The following is a 14096-nucleotide window of genomic DNA, read 5'->3' as shown; positions in this document are numbered from 1 at the left end:
TTTATGCGAATCCTCCATTGACTATCTTGAGAGATTTTGGGTCACAAACAAAAAACTCTTCTCCAGTTTCCTTTTTCTTGAACTGCACATCAAATTTTATGATTCCACAGTTGGAAATCTTTTTATCAGTATAATCCCTATCAATTGAGCTCTTGGGGAAAAAAACGTTTAAGGTGTATCTAATCCAGCGACTATGGCCACAAACAATAATAACATCCTCATCCACCTTGGTAAAAAGTCTATTGAAAAATGACTTTACCTTTGGATATGCCCTACGAAGAGATGGAGAATCGTGTTCTACCATCTTCAACCTCTGGTATTTGTTGAAAGATTGAGGTGAAAATAATTTCTCCATCAGCGGAAAAGTTATATACCCAAATGATGAGTACAAGGTAACAGTATCAGGATTCCTGATAAGCTCCTCTAATTCATGAGATATAAAAATATTTTCATTGGTAGAGTTTAAACGAGATTGTAAAAGTAATATCATGGTACTCTGGGCACGCCTCAAGTAGGATGAAAATAGCACAGTTGACTTTGTAGACTTCCCAGTCAGTATAGAAATATCATTTTCAAGCTCAGAATCTGGTGGTACACTAGAAAATAACTGGGCGGTATCCATGCATTGTGACACTCCAAAAAGGGATAGAGGTGAATCATAAATCAAACTATCATTTGTGCTCAGCAAAAAGAATTCAAACAAAATTGTTCTAAATATCCTTAAAACAACAAAAAAGATGTTATCAAACGTAGAAAAGGATGCATTCCAAACGGACTGCCCGTGTCGTATGAAATATATCGTCTTTGTTTTTACTAAAACAAACTCAGGATCATTAAATAGGGCGGACTGTGCCTTAATCCCTTCATCATATTTTGGAGAGTGAGGCTCAGTCACAAATCTCAACAATGCTGTACAAAATAACTTCCATTTAAAATAAAAGGAGGAAAATGTTATGAGAGGCTTACTCACATTAACAGGTAGTTTTACAGGTAGATCTTCTTTTTTACTTGTTATAGAATTTAGCAATACTGACACTCCGAGAACAACCAGTAGAGATGTTGTTACTGTTGCGATAGTGATTTCTGACATTTTAAAAAGTAATTGTATACAAATCTAATGTGTGCCTATCTCCAGTATTCCTTCATAAACATGCAAGTACAATAGTACCAACAATTGGACAAATGATAATCCTATTAGTTAGCAGCGTGTATATCCTGGCACAAAAATATAAAGAGTGTAACCTTGTGTATCCATATATGAGTTTTCAAATGAAGGGTATAAATCCAGTGTCAACATCAATCGAGTCTGCTTCCACACTGCAGTTCTCTTTTGAATTAACCTTAAGGGTTTTACTCTATTCAGTGCTATAATTTAAATTTTTGTTTGTAATAATATATGATACTTATAATTAAAGAGTAAAATGGCGTCTCACTGGTAGGCCACGTCAAGTCCAACACAACCAACCCCCTCCAGACTACTTTATGTGTTAAATATTATGACACTCAACGACGTGAACACGCCAAAATAATGTATACTGTTCACGCTTTGTGCTATTTCAGAACTATAACCATAAATCTAGGGTATAAAACGACACTGTGGCAAGGAAGGATATAAATCTGCAAAATTAAAAAATAAACATAGTGTAGATAGTACTGGTACTTTCCCTTTTCCAAACTAGTTCTTGACCCCTGACACGAGTGTCATAATTTTGGAGACGGCAGGACGAAACGAGGAAATGGATATAAACACAACCAAAATGATCAGAAACAAAGGCACTGTAGCTAGAATATGGAATCAGAAGAATAGCAAATGTTACTTTCTGGTCTAACTAAAACTTGCCAGAGATCCTATCACTCACGGACTAAAAATAAATCCCTGTCCGAACGGTGTACGGTAATACCTAGGAAATTGTACCACTAACTATAGATGAGCAACAGCAAACACCCTTTGAGGTACGAAAGTTGGAATCCTGCGTTCAATAATTAAGCAAGAATTATGTGTGGAAACTACCTTGTAGTATCCAATACGGTCACGACAAATGAAATCCTGAAGTTTTAGTATTAATAAGCTAAAACAAACCTTTTGGACCATATAAAACGTCTCTTTTCCTTTTTTAGTAGATAGAACACCATCTGGTTCCCCCGTATAACCATCGAAAGAAATACGCTCCCCAACCTAAATATTATATCAGATTATCAGTTATACGCACTGGAGTATCTGATGGTGGCTCTAATAGTTGTACTACTGTATGATCTTCATTTGACACGCACAAAACCATTCCATTCGACTCTTCACCGCGCAAGACTTTAGGTGGTAAGTTTGCTAACACGCAAACCTTCTTGTTAAGAATTTGGTCTGGCTCCAAAAACTCAACCAGACCTGAACATATACTGCGTACTTCTGTTCCAATGTCTATTTTTAGACAGTAGAGTCTGTGACATATAAAAGTTTACAAGCGACTAACTTATCTGCACCGGGATGCTTTCTAATGGAGTTTACCAATCCAACCAATATCTAAAATAAAATCTTTATAAAACGCTCTAACGTACATTTAAACGTGTAACATCGTCATAAGGCCTTGTTTCAACTGGAACCTCTGATTTTTTAACTTTCTTCCCCTCAGCATCTTTTTTAGAGGCAGTTTTTGTCGCTATACATTTTCATATAACTAATAAAAAGAAATACCCTTCTTCTCCTTTGTGATCACAAGCTTCTCCTAAAAATTGTTAAGGTTAATGCAAAACAAAATATTGCAATAAGGTAACCAACTAACATCAAAAAGCGATATCAATGAAAACCCTTCAATCGATGTAATAATCTCTACTTCCGTTTATCACGAGAACAATTCCTTACCGGGAAGATGCTGTATGTGGTCGAACCATCTCATGAGATTTCCGAATTCTAGACGCTCTTTCTGTTTGGAACGCAACTAAAGTGTTGACTATAGATGTGTTAATAAGACAAACCACCCAGTTATAAACTGATACAAATATAACCAGATCTGCTACTGTTACGGAATAACCAGCTAAAAATGTTTCGTTTAAGAGGTAATTGTCCAGAATCTGAGAGGAAATTAGTAGTATAGGTTCGTCCATACCCTTAAGGACTCCAAATCTAGTATGTCGAAATTATGCTTATATGCTAAGTCAATGAATGAGTCCATGGTACCCTTTAAATGATTTAAGTATTTTAATGATGATTTCAAACCTGTAAGGCAATATCCGAGGGAATAAGAAGTGATTGATGCTCCAAAGTTTTGAAGACGTAGTCCAGAACCGTAGGAAGACTCTTAATAGAGTCTCTTCCATCTGAGAACTTTAGTAGTACAACCTATATGATGTGTAAAACGGGCGTTATGTAAATATCTTGCATACATTACGACTCGACGCTGCGGTAAGTGGAATTGCACCTATACCAGCATAGGTCCAGATGAGGTTTAAAATAATTCCTTCGTTTGAAGAAAGATCCACCACTAGTTCCTCCATAATTCAAAGGTATGAAATGAGCATACATCAGATGTAGTGAGCAAGGGTAACAACCAAACGCAGCCAGTAGCGACAGAGAAACGAGTACTAGGAAGAAACAAACGTTGAAATGCTAAGAAGTAGAAATGGAGAAAGAACATGTATAAGGAAATAGCTAATACTCTGGAAAGCGTGTTAGCAAAAGGGCAACATCAGAAACTACCCGGTGCTAAAAAGGACACAAAATTTTAGGATCCAAGTGGAAAAGAACATGAGATTTTGGTACCAAAGCTACTTCAAAACTACAACTTGTGTTCTAGCAGTAAATTCTCAGACACACGACCGCAGCTAACGGGAAATTCGAAAGATTTAATGTACTAGATATTGATAAAACGTAATTGAGAATAAACTACCGGTATAAATTGCAATAACGTTGCGATGGAGACACTCTAAGTGCGTACTCGTGTTAAGCGGGGCCATTCCTGATCGGGAAATCATACCAGGAGATTCATGTACCACAAAATATGAGGGGACAATAAACACAAGAGTAATAGTCGGCGGTACCACAAGAAACGGAACTATAAGGGAGGAGAGTAGGATTTGTGCTGCATGTCGTGGGGATGTGATATGGCTATCTGTATATGAAAGGTATCGACGATTATTTAGACATATAACTCCAATTTTCGACAAATAAAGCGGTCACTTATATAAGTCTTCACGAATTTCGGTTTTCCAAAAAATAACGTGTTTTAACTTAATAAGAGGTATTTGTAGGGGAATCTTTTACAGAAATAAGAATATTTTTGGGGAAATTATTAATATTAAAACATAAAATAATAGTACAACATGGCTGACTCAGAATCACGTAATTCCCAGTCAACCTATGCAAATGGGACAGATGCAATGGAATCAAACTACGATGAGGTAGTTGATTCGTTCGATGCTTTGAAGTTGAATGAAGACTTATTACGTGGAATTTATTCTTATGGTTTTGAACGTCCCTCTGCAATCCAGCAACGTGGAATCAAACCTATTATAGAAAATTACGATACAATTGGTCAGGCCCAGTCCGGTACAGGAAAAACCGCTACATTTAGTATTGCGGCCCTCCAAATTATTAATTATGATCTGATGTCTTGTCAAATTTTGATTTTGGCTCCAACTAGGGAACTTGCCCAGCAAATTCAAAAGGTTTGTCAATAGTTTTCATTATTGCACAATGGTCACATATATATTAACTTTAACTGTTACTTATAGGTTGTTTTGGCACTTGGTGACTATCTTAAAGTCCAGTGTCATGCTTGTGTTGGTGGAACCGTTGTTAGAGATGATGTACATAAGTTGAAGGCAGGAGTGCACATGGTTGTCGGAACCCCCGGTCGTGTTTATGATATGATTGACAAGAAGGCCTTGTTGACCGACAAAATGAAGCTTTTTATCCTTGATGAGGCTGATGAAATGCTTTCGCGTGGATTCAAAGGTCAAATCCAAGAAGGTTTGTCATAGTTATTGACTTAATCCTTATGTACACATTCATAATAATTGTACAGTATTCAAGCGGCTACCGTCTGATATTCAAGTAGCTCTCTTCAGTGCTACAATGCCCAACGAAATCCTTGAATTGACTACCAAATTCATGAGATCACCAAAGCGTATTTTAGTGAAGAAGGATGAATTGACATTGGAAGGTATCAAGCAATTCTATGTCATGGTCGATAAGGATTATAAATTTGAAACACTTTGTGATCTCTATGAGTCTGTCACAATTACTCAGGCTATTATCTACTGCAATACCAGAAGGAAGGTTGACATGCTCACCCAAAAAATGCAAGAGAAGGACTTTACCGTCTCTAGCATGCATGGAGATATGGGTCAAAAGGAACGTGATCTTATTATGAGAGAGTTCAGATCTGGATCTACCCGTGTATTGATCACCACTGACTTGCTAGCCAGAGGAATTGATGTACAACAAGTCTCACTTGTTATCAACTATGATCTTCCAATTTCACCAGACAATTATATCCACAGGTAATTATATACTCTATAATAATAGCAATGTGCAGAATTGGTCGTTCTGGAAGGTTTGGTCGTAAGGGTGTTGCTATTAACTTCGTTACTCAACATGATAGTGAGGCAATGAAAAACATCGAAAACTATTATAACACACAGATAGAGGAAATGCCTGCAGATGTTTGTTTTCAACCCATAAATTCATCTTTTACAGATTTCCGAATACATGTGAGGTCATATTCGAGGCTATTAATATATTATAAGAATTTGAGATGGGATCTTGTATGTTCCTTTTTAAGCATCTGTTTTGAGATAAATATACTAATATATCGAACAAAGCATGTGTAATCTTGATTATTTGCATTCTAGTATATGAATTCTAATTATTGCATCTTCGGTATCTATAGTTACAATTCTTGCTTTGGCTGGTGCACCTCATCTCTATGTGCGAGAAGTTTTGTGCATCGGTTTCCCTGTGGAATCCTGTGTGCTTGTATGTGTACTTACCCGGTAGGTTTTCTGTGTTGGCATAGCCAATTAGTATATATCATGTGTTCCATAATTCCTGCATTATCTCCATGCAGTACGTTATCAACACCTTCTGCTGGTATGTCAATTACGTCATATTGATTCATTTCTTGGTCATCATTTATATCTTGCCTAGATTCCTCTAAAACTTTGAGAACTTCGTCCAGGCCTGATGGATCACTAGTCCCTAGTGGATTCTCTGTATCCAACTCCCCAACATAGACACCTTCATCTTCAAAACCTTTGTTTTCCTCCTTCTGTAGTTCGGCTTCAGTTTCGTTGTTGTCAGGTCCTTTATTATCATTTATTTCTGATCCTATACCTTCCATAACATTATTATGCAAGGTTGTATCTTTTTTCTCAATAATGCTTTTATCACTTTCAATATTTTCATCTGTAAGGTTATTACCTTTTCCATCATTATTATCTTTATCCAACACTTTTTTATTACGTGAACGATCAACAATAGTAATACCTTCTTCGGGTTTTTCTGCCATAGGGGAGGGTCCTAATGTGCCCAACTGCCCAGGAATACCTCTTCCCCAGGACCTCCACGGAGGCCTATCGGATGATTTTAAGGCAGAAACCTCATTCCTTTTTACACAAATAGAATTGACATCAATATATCCGTGGTTACATATGCATTTTGTGGGTCCAAGACCGTCATGCTTACATGTGGAATTTTCCCTGCATGTAATCTGTCGACAAACAAATGCTTCTGTGAGTTATTATCTATGTGGTATTTAACGAACCAGTGACACAGGTGAATTGTATATAAATGAATCTATCTCTAAGTTCTGGATTGAATTTTGGTAAATTTTTCGGTATAAATGTACATGCTTGAGCAAAGCCACAACCTCTAGAAACAAGATCAGTTACATTTGTTGATAGCAGTGCTTTCTTTTTGTGGTGACCTGAAAGAAAGTGTGCCTGTACAATATCCAAAAATCTATTGTTGCCACATCTAAGAACAGCTGAACCATCCTGAGGAACATAGGTAGCATTTTCTAAAATAATACTGTATATCTACATAATTACAACTAACTCGTTTCCGTTGTTACGTCAAATGGTTCTGGTGCTACATTAATTGTTTATCTATACCATAACACACAAAGCTTACATCTGCAATTATAACTGATAACTCTTCCTAAATGCGCATCAGGACATTCGAATTTGAAAAGACAGCTGTTTTTATTTTCGCATTCTCTGGCAGCTTTACTAGTAAAAGAATTTATTGTGCCCCTGCAATGTTCAAAAGCACTTAAAATATGCACAATTTGATCCTTACAGTCTATATTCACTTCTAGTTGAGAAGCCCTTATAGCTACATGCTTATTGGATATGTTTCTTGGGGAATTTAAACGTATGAAAAATCAGACTTACTTACAGTCCTTCCCTGTTTATAATACTTAACACTGTTACGGTTTACGAAATCTGAAGTGTGTTTTATTATATATAGCTAATACGGTACCGGCAGTTGTTTTCTTTATCAGAATACCAAATATAAACATATGGAGTGGTAACTTAGTATGCATTATCATCTTAGGGTACAGATTGTATAGATATAGAGAATATCATATTCATACCTAACTTCAGATAATCATTAAATTACGGAAGTTTGTAGAAGCATGTTAGTATATCGCAGCTATACTTCTGAGTCAACTTGATTCAATGTGGTTCTAATGATCAGAGATAACATCGATGTCAAAATTCTCGATATATGGTCACTGAGAGATTTTTGCTCTAAATAGTTCAAACTATAGGTTAGGTAGGAACTCCAGAAATGAATATTTGAACCTCAAATATGCGGAGTACGATTATATACAATGATTTTCATCGATTAGAAGACATAACCAACTATTTTCTACTTGCGCGAGATTTATTGAGACAAGAACAATTAGAACTGTTGTCTAGGGAAGCCTATTCTCACCAAATCAAACCTTCAACCCCCTCTAACGGTATAAAGAGATAACTATCATTACATTTAAATCATTAAATCTGGATTCATATGAATTATTTGGTTGTAATGTACCCGTTGTGTTAATCACGTGAAGTTGGTTACTCCATAGGATCTGTAAGTTCGATAAAATTAGTTAAGAGCATGCTTATAAATAACTGCACGTTTTTATAATGCCTCGAATCATTAGTATCTATGATGTAGAGGATTACGATTGAATATGTACAATGTGTGGTGATCTGGAAGGTAAGCTGACTAAGTCTATGTATACCCACACACATAAATGTTATATCGTTCATAATTACAGTAATTCTCAATTAAATTTACTATGGAAACCACAAGAAGACTTGAACATGTGACTTAGTACCTATTATCAACAATATACAAATTATCAAATGAGATTTTTATTGTTTAGAAGAACCAAAATCATTTATAGCTAAACGCCTTAATTATATAGGAGAAATGGATTCCATAATAGGGCCAATACCTTTTATGACCCGTATCTATTTGGCCACCTCTGTGTTTTTGATGGCACTCTGCTCTTTGGACATAATAAGTCCGCTGAACTTGTATATGAGTTGGACACTGGTATTTCAAGGCGAGATATGGAGAGTTGTCACTTGCTTCGTTTACTTTGGTTCTTTTGGAATGATCTTCTTTTGGAATATTTATGTGTTGTAAGTTTTCCCGATCATTAAGAAACAATGTTGTAGGATACACTATTGCAGTTCATTAGAAAGTGTAACTATGCAGAATAAACCCGCAGACTTTTTGTGGATGTTGATATGCACTGGAACAATGCTGCTTGTATGTTGAATTGTTAAAATTTTGAGACTTTAGGGATTATCGCAAATATTTGGCCACAGTATGTTTTATGGCGGCACTATGATTAACATTTTGACATATATTTGGGGTAGAAAGAATCCATATAGCAGAGTGGGCATTGTTTTTTTATCGGTTCCGGCCCCTTATCTGCCATGGTAAGTTCACATAATACAACACACAACTCATGTATATCAGGATCCTCACTATATTGTCATATTTAGCTGATTACCTATTGAATGAAAACCTTCTTGGAATACTAGTAGGCCATGTATATTACTTTTTCACAGATGTTTTTCCAAAAATGCCAATCTCTGGTGGGCGCCAAATATTCGCTACTCCGGAATTTTTGTTTGTTTATGTCTAATATATAAAAAATATAGGAAATACCTATTAAATCAATACGCTTAGGCGTACAATAAGATAGTTGGCAAATCATAAACCCTATCAATGGGCAATTTTAAAGTAATTCAAATAAGCCTTGTGCGTTGTCTAAAAATGATCTGCACCGCAGAATATATAACTAGCAGAGCACACCCTATTCTGCAATAATTTACAAGGGAAATTCTAAATTAAAAATTTAGATACCAACCCCTTTAGCATTTCCAAAACGAATATCCACATCTGATCACTGAGATCCGTAGTCGCTTGTAGACCCAGAGTTGTTTAAATCACAAGACAGGGGTGGAGATATTGCAGGTGTACCGGTGTTAGAGCGGGTAGGTGATGTTCCATCTGTATCCAATCTCTTCTTGCCCATATTTTTCGATTGAGTTATAGTGTCCACAACTGTTATAAATTTGTTCGGGGGAATGTAAATGTTGTTGGTAAATGGGAGCTTGTAATGATCCACTGGTCTTCTTTCCAAATCAGAGTGCACAAATGGGCAAAACGTATGCTTGCAGCCACCTTTGACATAGTGTTCACAAGTGATGGTCTTATAAAACTGTGGATGATACAATATCTCATCCAAAGAGTGCGAATAGATACATTCGTTTCCAAAAGGACAGTTTGACTTAATGGTCTTATAATTCTGTCCTAGAACAACATGTGAGCAGAAAAGGGGAATGTACCTAATGAACGTCGTATCGGAAAGGTAGATTGGGCACCTTCTTGTGCAAATAGAATTGTGGCTGAATATACACCTAGATTCCTTAAAGTGACATTTTCCATTTAAAAGATTATTACACATTTTGGTGCGGAAGCACCTAAGCTCCTCATCATTTAAAACTACAGATCCCATTCTTGTGATCAAAAAACGCAACCAAAATATAACAATACAATCCCCTGGAACATTATGATAAATTTGGGGGAATTTTAAATCTAAGAAGGTTGTATATCTGCATAGCTCTTCATAAAATTGCATGCTGCTGCCAAGTGGAAGGTACACTAGACTGCATCCGATGCACTTTGGGTCAGAGCTTGCGCCCATACAGTAGACCAAGCAAAAATAAAAAATATATAACAAGAACGAGTAAAATATTATAAGGAATATCCGGTAAATTCAAACATTTGTGTAGTAGAGCCTACATTGGCTCTTTATCCACGTACACATTCTCGTCATTTGTAATACTTTCTTCTTTGTACTCCACCGACACATCGGCCAAAGTGTCAAGAGGCTGAGGCGCTTCTGTAGGAACGTAACTCGTCCCCATATTAGTGTGTAGACTCTGCTCAGGACCCTGATCTATGGACAAATCTGGACTTGTGTCCCTGTTATTTATACTTGCTCCCGATATCTCCTCTAAATTTGAGGTACTTACATCCTGATCTGCGGATGCGTCCTTATTTTCGACTGGTTCATCCGATTGTGTGTTAGCATCAGGCTGTGGATTTATTGGTGGAGATTCATGACCCCAGTTGGGATGTTGCTCTTCATCAGAGTCCCTGTCCAAGGGTCTTTTACTACGATTAGAGTTAACAGTCTGATCATAGTTCATAAGTTCCTGTATTCTATTGGTTTGCCACTCCATCCTTTCTTCATCATTTAGACAAACCCTGCAGTACTCATTCAAAAGCTTCAAAAGCTTTGTTTTAAACTCAAAAAATACTCTGTTGTTTTCGTGTACAAACTCTTGCTTATTAACCGCTGGAATTAGCCAGTCCGGCACACTTATGATCGCTGTTAATGCGAATCTATACAACTCACCCTTAAAGAGAGATCCATTTGGTTCAGATTTCGCGCCATCGATCTCAACGGATGGTGCGGGAAAGTGACCCTCAAGCCTTCTTATTAACCTTCCCTTAAAATACAACAAGATTCCTGCTTCACAAACACGTTCAGAGTCATCACTTGGAGCCTCTTGAATTGCGTTTGAATTATCATTTAAAAATCCTACAAGAGCAAAACACCCATTTGAATGGTCAGATGGATGAAACAAAAATGGAATTTCAACCGACTTAAAAAGACGTTTACGAAGGAACGAAAGTAAGTTTCTACCTCCTGATAGACTTCGTCCAATGGGTGAGACTCCACAATAGTCACATCCATTTCTGGCACAAGAGTAAGCCTGAGAAATCGTGGGCTCCTCCGGCTCATTCTCCGAAACATTGTTATAAATGTAAGGTGAAAGCTCACAATCCTGAACAGCAAGAGAGCACGATGAATACAAATGTAACCAATAGAGATAGGTAGGAAGGCAATAATCCGGAGAATACTTACTTTCAGTCCATAGAGGAAATAGCACTTCCCATGCAAATTTGGCTCTAGGAACATCTGGAACCTCGGAATCTGCACTTTCAGCCTTAACATTCTCAGAAGCATCCCCATCATCTTCCGAATTCATAGAGTTCTCCTGCAATTTTCCATCTGAATCAACCATAGTTGAAACGTCATTTACACTAGAACTATTCAACAATATAGTACCATCTTCCTTAGACAAAAACAAATTATCCAAATCATCACGAATTTGCCAAAATAAAATCCTGGTACCCGGACTAACACCTAAGACATTAATCTGTTCAGCTAGAAGGGCAGCACTGTTAAATGGACTATAACTCATTAAGAGTCTCTGATGGTGACGCTGATCCACCATACATGCTCCATCACGATTAATGAGCTCCTTAGAAGGCAACTTCCACATACACATGGGGGCGGCCATTTCACGAGATTCACACTGGCCCATCAATTCCAAAGATAACATTCCAATTCCTATACTATCATGAGCTCTAGACATGACCGCGCAACTGGATGCAATTCTTGCAAACGCCATTTTGAATCCACAGCCATATTCATAACTTGGATTCCTTTCTCCTGTCTTAGATTGTCCAAAAAGTTTCAGCAATTTATTCATGGCAGTATAGTCCAAACCAGTTCCATCATCCTGAATACTTAACATTCCTTCATCACCTTGCGGAGATACTTCCCAACGGATGTGAATCCTGCTACTCGAAACAGATTCCTTTAGCGCATTTGAAACAAGATGTGCAATAGCACCAAATGCCCAGCGTTGAGCACTGCACAAAGCCCAGAGGAGACCAGGTGAATGTGACTCTCTGTAAAACCAAGGAGGATAAACACGAATATCGCGAATATCGGTACCCTTGCTTTGTACGGTGTCAACAGGAGATAAAACAGAATTTTTGAAGAACAAGTCTTCCCCAGTAAGGCTTAAAACCCAAGCATCACTCAATATCTGTTTTTTGTGAAATCCACCGTGAAAGAATATACATGGAACAGAAGGTTTTGTTCCTGGAAATAATATATTCCGCTTTTCAAAGAAACAGGCGACGTGTAACTGCCTAGGTTCAAAGGGTTCGCCGACATAGTTCCTTGGATAATTCGGCTTCAAACTGTACCATCTTCGCTGGGAAAAGAAATAGAAGTATAGTTTGTCTGAAGCTACCACAGTACGTTTGTTACCAGGCGCATATGTGAGACCACCGGTCAAAAGCATAAGACGTTCTATAGTTTTAGGAACACCCGTATGAAATTCTTTGCAACGTTGAGCTATAAATATGGATGAATAGTGAGATCTTGGGCCTATATTTCCCTCATACTGATCATTTGTCCATGTACCCGATAGAGGACCATTTAAGCGAAACATCCATAAATCATCAAGTAGACAACGTTCATTACGATCAACAAATCCATTGGCCGAACTGGTTTCACCACCAAATACGCATATCGTATCATCATCAGCCCAAAGAGCACATACTCCAAACCTTGGAGAGGGCTTTGACGAATCTGAACACTCTACTTGAGCCCATGAAGAATTCAGTATATCATATGCCCACATATCATTCAGACACTGAAATTGATTGCGAAGACCAGTTTTTCCGCCAAAAACAAAGAGATAAGTTGCTCCGGTGTTAGATTTTTGTGCCGATTCGCATCTGGCAGGATAAACAAGGGCAGAGTGTTCATCTCTTGGAGGAGGGGCCCTTCCAGTCGTATGTTTGCGAATCCATTTCCTCTTCTCAAGATCAAGAATGTAAATATCATTAAAAAACCTTTCTCCGTTGAAACCTCCAAAAATAATGATTGCGTGAGTCTGTTGGATGATTGCAACGTTACATGTATTACCTTCACGATGAGATGGAATATCTCCGCTGAACATTATTTGTTTTGAGCTGAAATCAACCAAATTTACAACATGTGCTCTGGCTAGGTTCAATCCTTGACTCCTTCCATTACTCCCTCCCAACAAGTATGCACGACTACCAATACAAATCAAGGAGTGGCCATACAAAGGACCAGCACTCAATGTTCTTCTAATGGGCAACCAACATGCCTTTTGTAGCAACACACCTGCAGATGCAGTACGAATGCTCGATAGATTAGTCTTTACTCTATTAGCGGGTTCTACTGGTCTTTTAACGCTTAAATTACGACGTATTGATAGTAAAATATCATCCTTTGCACCTGAGGAATAGCCTGCAGTTCCCATCCCATTTGTAACTGGTGCTTGGACAGGCTTAGGGTCACGAACAGAGGTGCCTCTGTAACTCTTTGTCAAATTAAAAGCAGACTCAATACGCATCAGCCCATTTTGATCCGGCAATGGAGCACGATCGGTATCGGACTCCAACTGCTTTATAACGCTGTGTAGCCGATCATGACCTACAACAGCTCCAATGTACGAATATACCTTGGAATGTTCAAATTTATTGGCAAGAAATTCCGTTACTATATCCCTTATACACTGACGTTGCGAAGGTGTTGTCATGGAATCACTTGCCAACACCTCCAACAAGTTAAAGAGTGTGGGACGAGAAGATACCCGTAAATTGGATGATTCAGCTTCAGAAGCTGCACCCTGGACCTGTTTCTCCATCATTCTATTAAATTTATACTATAAGATAACTTAAACCA

General features: G+C 37.7%; 7 protein-coding genes across 7 annotated transcripts, besides 1 other annotated feature; 2 read left to right on the top strand and 5 right to left on the bottom strand.

The window, feature by feature from the left end:
• Position 1: 1 nt before the first annotated feature.
• Positions 2-1090, bottom strand: BEWA_018500 (hypothetical protein; the record flags this gene model as incomplete). The annotated part of the gene is made up of 1 exon (XM_004828614.1): positions 2-1090. One exon carries the CDS (start codon positions 1088-1090, stop codon positions 2-4), a length of 1089 nt encoding a protein of 362 aa, XP_004828671.1.
• Positions 1091-1921: 831 nt separating this feature from the next.
• BEWA_018490 (methionine-tRNA ligase, putative) lies at positions 1922-3486 on the bottom strand (the record flags this gene model as incomplete). Its single annotated transcript, XM_004828613.1, has 12 exons — positions 1922-2047; positions 2081-2176; positions 2211-2433; positions 2466-2515; positions 2551-2651; positions 2687-2717; positions 2775-2821; positions 2855-2930; positions 2968-3063; positions 3099-3170; positions 3209-3331; positions 3376-3486. The coding sequence occupies 12 exons, from the start codon at positions 3484-3486 to the stop codon at positions 1922-1924; spliced, it is 1152 nt and encodes a 383-aa protein (XP_004828670.1).
• Positions 3487-4102: 616 nt separating this feature from the next.
• Positions 4103-5823, top strand: BEWA_018480 (DEAD box ATP-dependent RNA helicase family member protein; the record flags this gene model as incomplete). Its single annotated transcript, XM_004828612.1, has 4 exons — positions 4103-4656; positions 4723-4960; positions 5016-5493; positions 5529-5823. Exons 1-4 carry the CDS (start codon positions 4312-4314, stop codon positions 5821-5823), a joined length of 1356 nt encoding a protein of 451 aa, XP_004828669.1. The 5' UTR covers positions 4103-4311.
• Positions 4275-4304: a sequence feature (AT_rich).
• A 155-nt stretch (positions 5824-5978) lies between the features above and the next one.
• BEWA_018470 (hypothetical protein) lies at positions 5979-7514 on the bottom strand (the record flags this gene model as incomplete). Its single annotated transcript, XM_004828611.1, has 6 exons — positions 5979-6721; positions 6756-7010; positions 7049-7081; positions 7124-7327; positions 7387-7437; positions 7475-7514. The coding sequence occupies 6 exons, from the start codon at positions 7512-7514 to the stop codon at positions 5979-5981; spliced, it is 1326 nt and encodes a 441-aa protein (XP_004828668.1).
• Positions 7515-8233: 719 nt separating this feature from the next.
• BEWA_018460 (Derl-like family member protein) lies at positions 8234-9271 on the top strand. Its single transcript, XM_004828610.1, has 5 exons — positions 8234-8637; positions 8674-8767; positions 8801-8940; positions 8981-9133; positions 9166-9271. Exons 1-5 carry the CDS (start codon positions 8423-8425, stop codon positions 9191-9193), a joined length of 630 nt encoding a protein of 209 aa, XP_004828667.1. The 5' UTR covers positions 8234-8422; the 3' UTR covers positions 9194-9271.
• On the bottom strand, positions 9272-10107 carry BEWA_018450 (hypothetical protein). The gene has a single exon (XM_004828609.1). It carries the CDS (start codon positions 10023-10025, stop codon positions 9411-9413), a length of 615 nt encoding a protein of 204 aa, XP_004828666.1. The 5' UTR covers positions 10026-10107; the 3' UTR covers positions 9272-9410.
• A 141-nt stretch (positions 10108-10248) lies between these two features.
• Positions 10249-14061, bottom strand: BEWA_018440 (hypothetical protein; the record flags this gene model as incomplete). The annotated part of the gene is made up of 1 exon (XM_004828608.1): positions 10249-14061. One exon carries the CDS (start codon positions 14059-14061, stop codon positions 10309-10311), a length of 3753 nt encoding a protein of 1250 aa, XP_004828665.1. The 3' UTR covers positions 10249-10308.
• Positions 14062-14096: the final 35 nt, after the last annotated feature.

This window comes from Theileria equi, chromosome 1 (genome assembly GCF_000342415.1).
Source record: "Theileria equi strain WA chromosome 1, complete sequence".
Taxonomy (NCBI): domain Eukaryota; phylum Apicomplexa; class Aconoidasida; order Piroplasmida; family Theileriidae; genus Theileria; species Theileria equi.
Note: the sequence above shows the minus strand (reverse complement) of the source record. Positions and strands in the feature narration are given on the sequence as shown.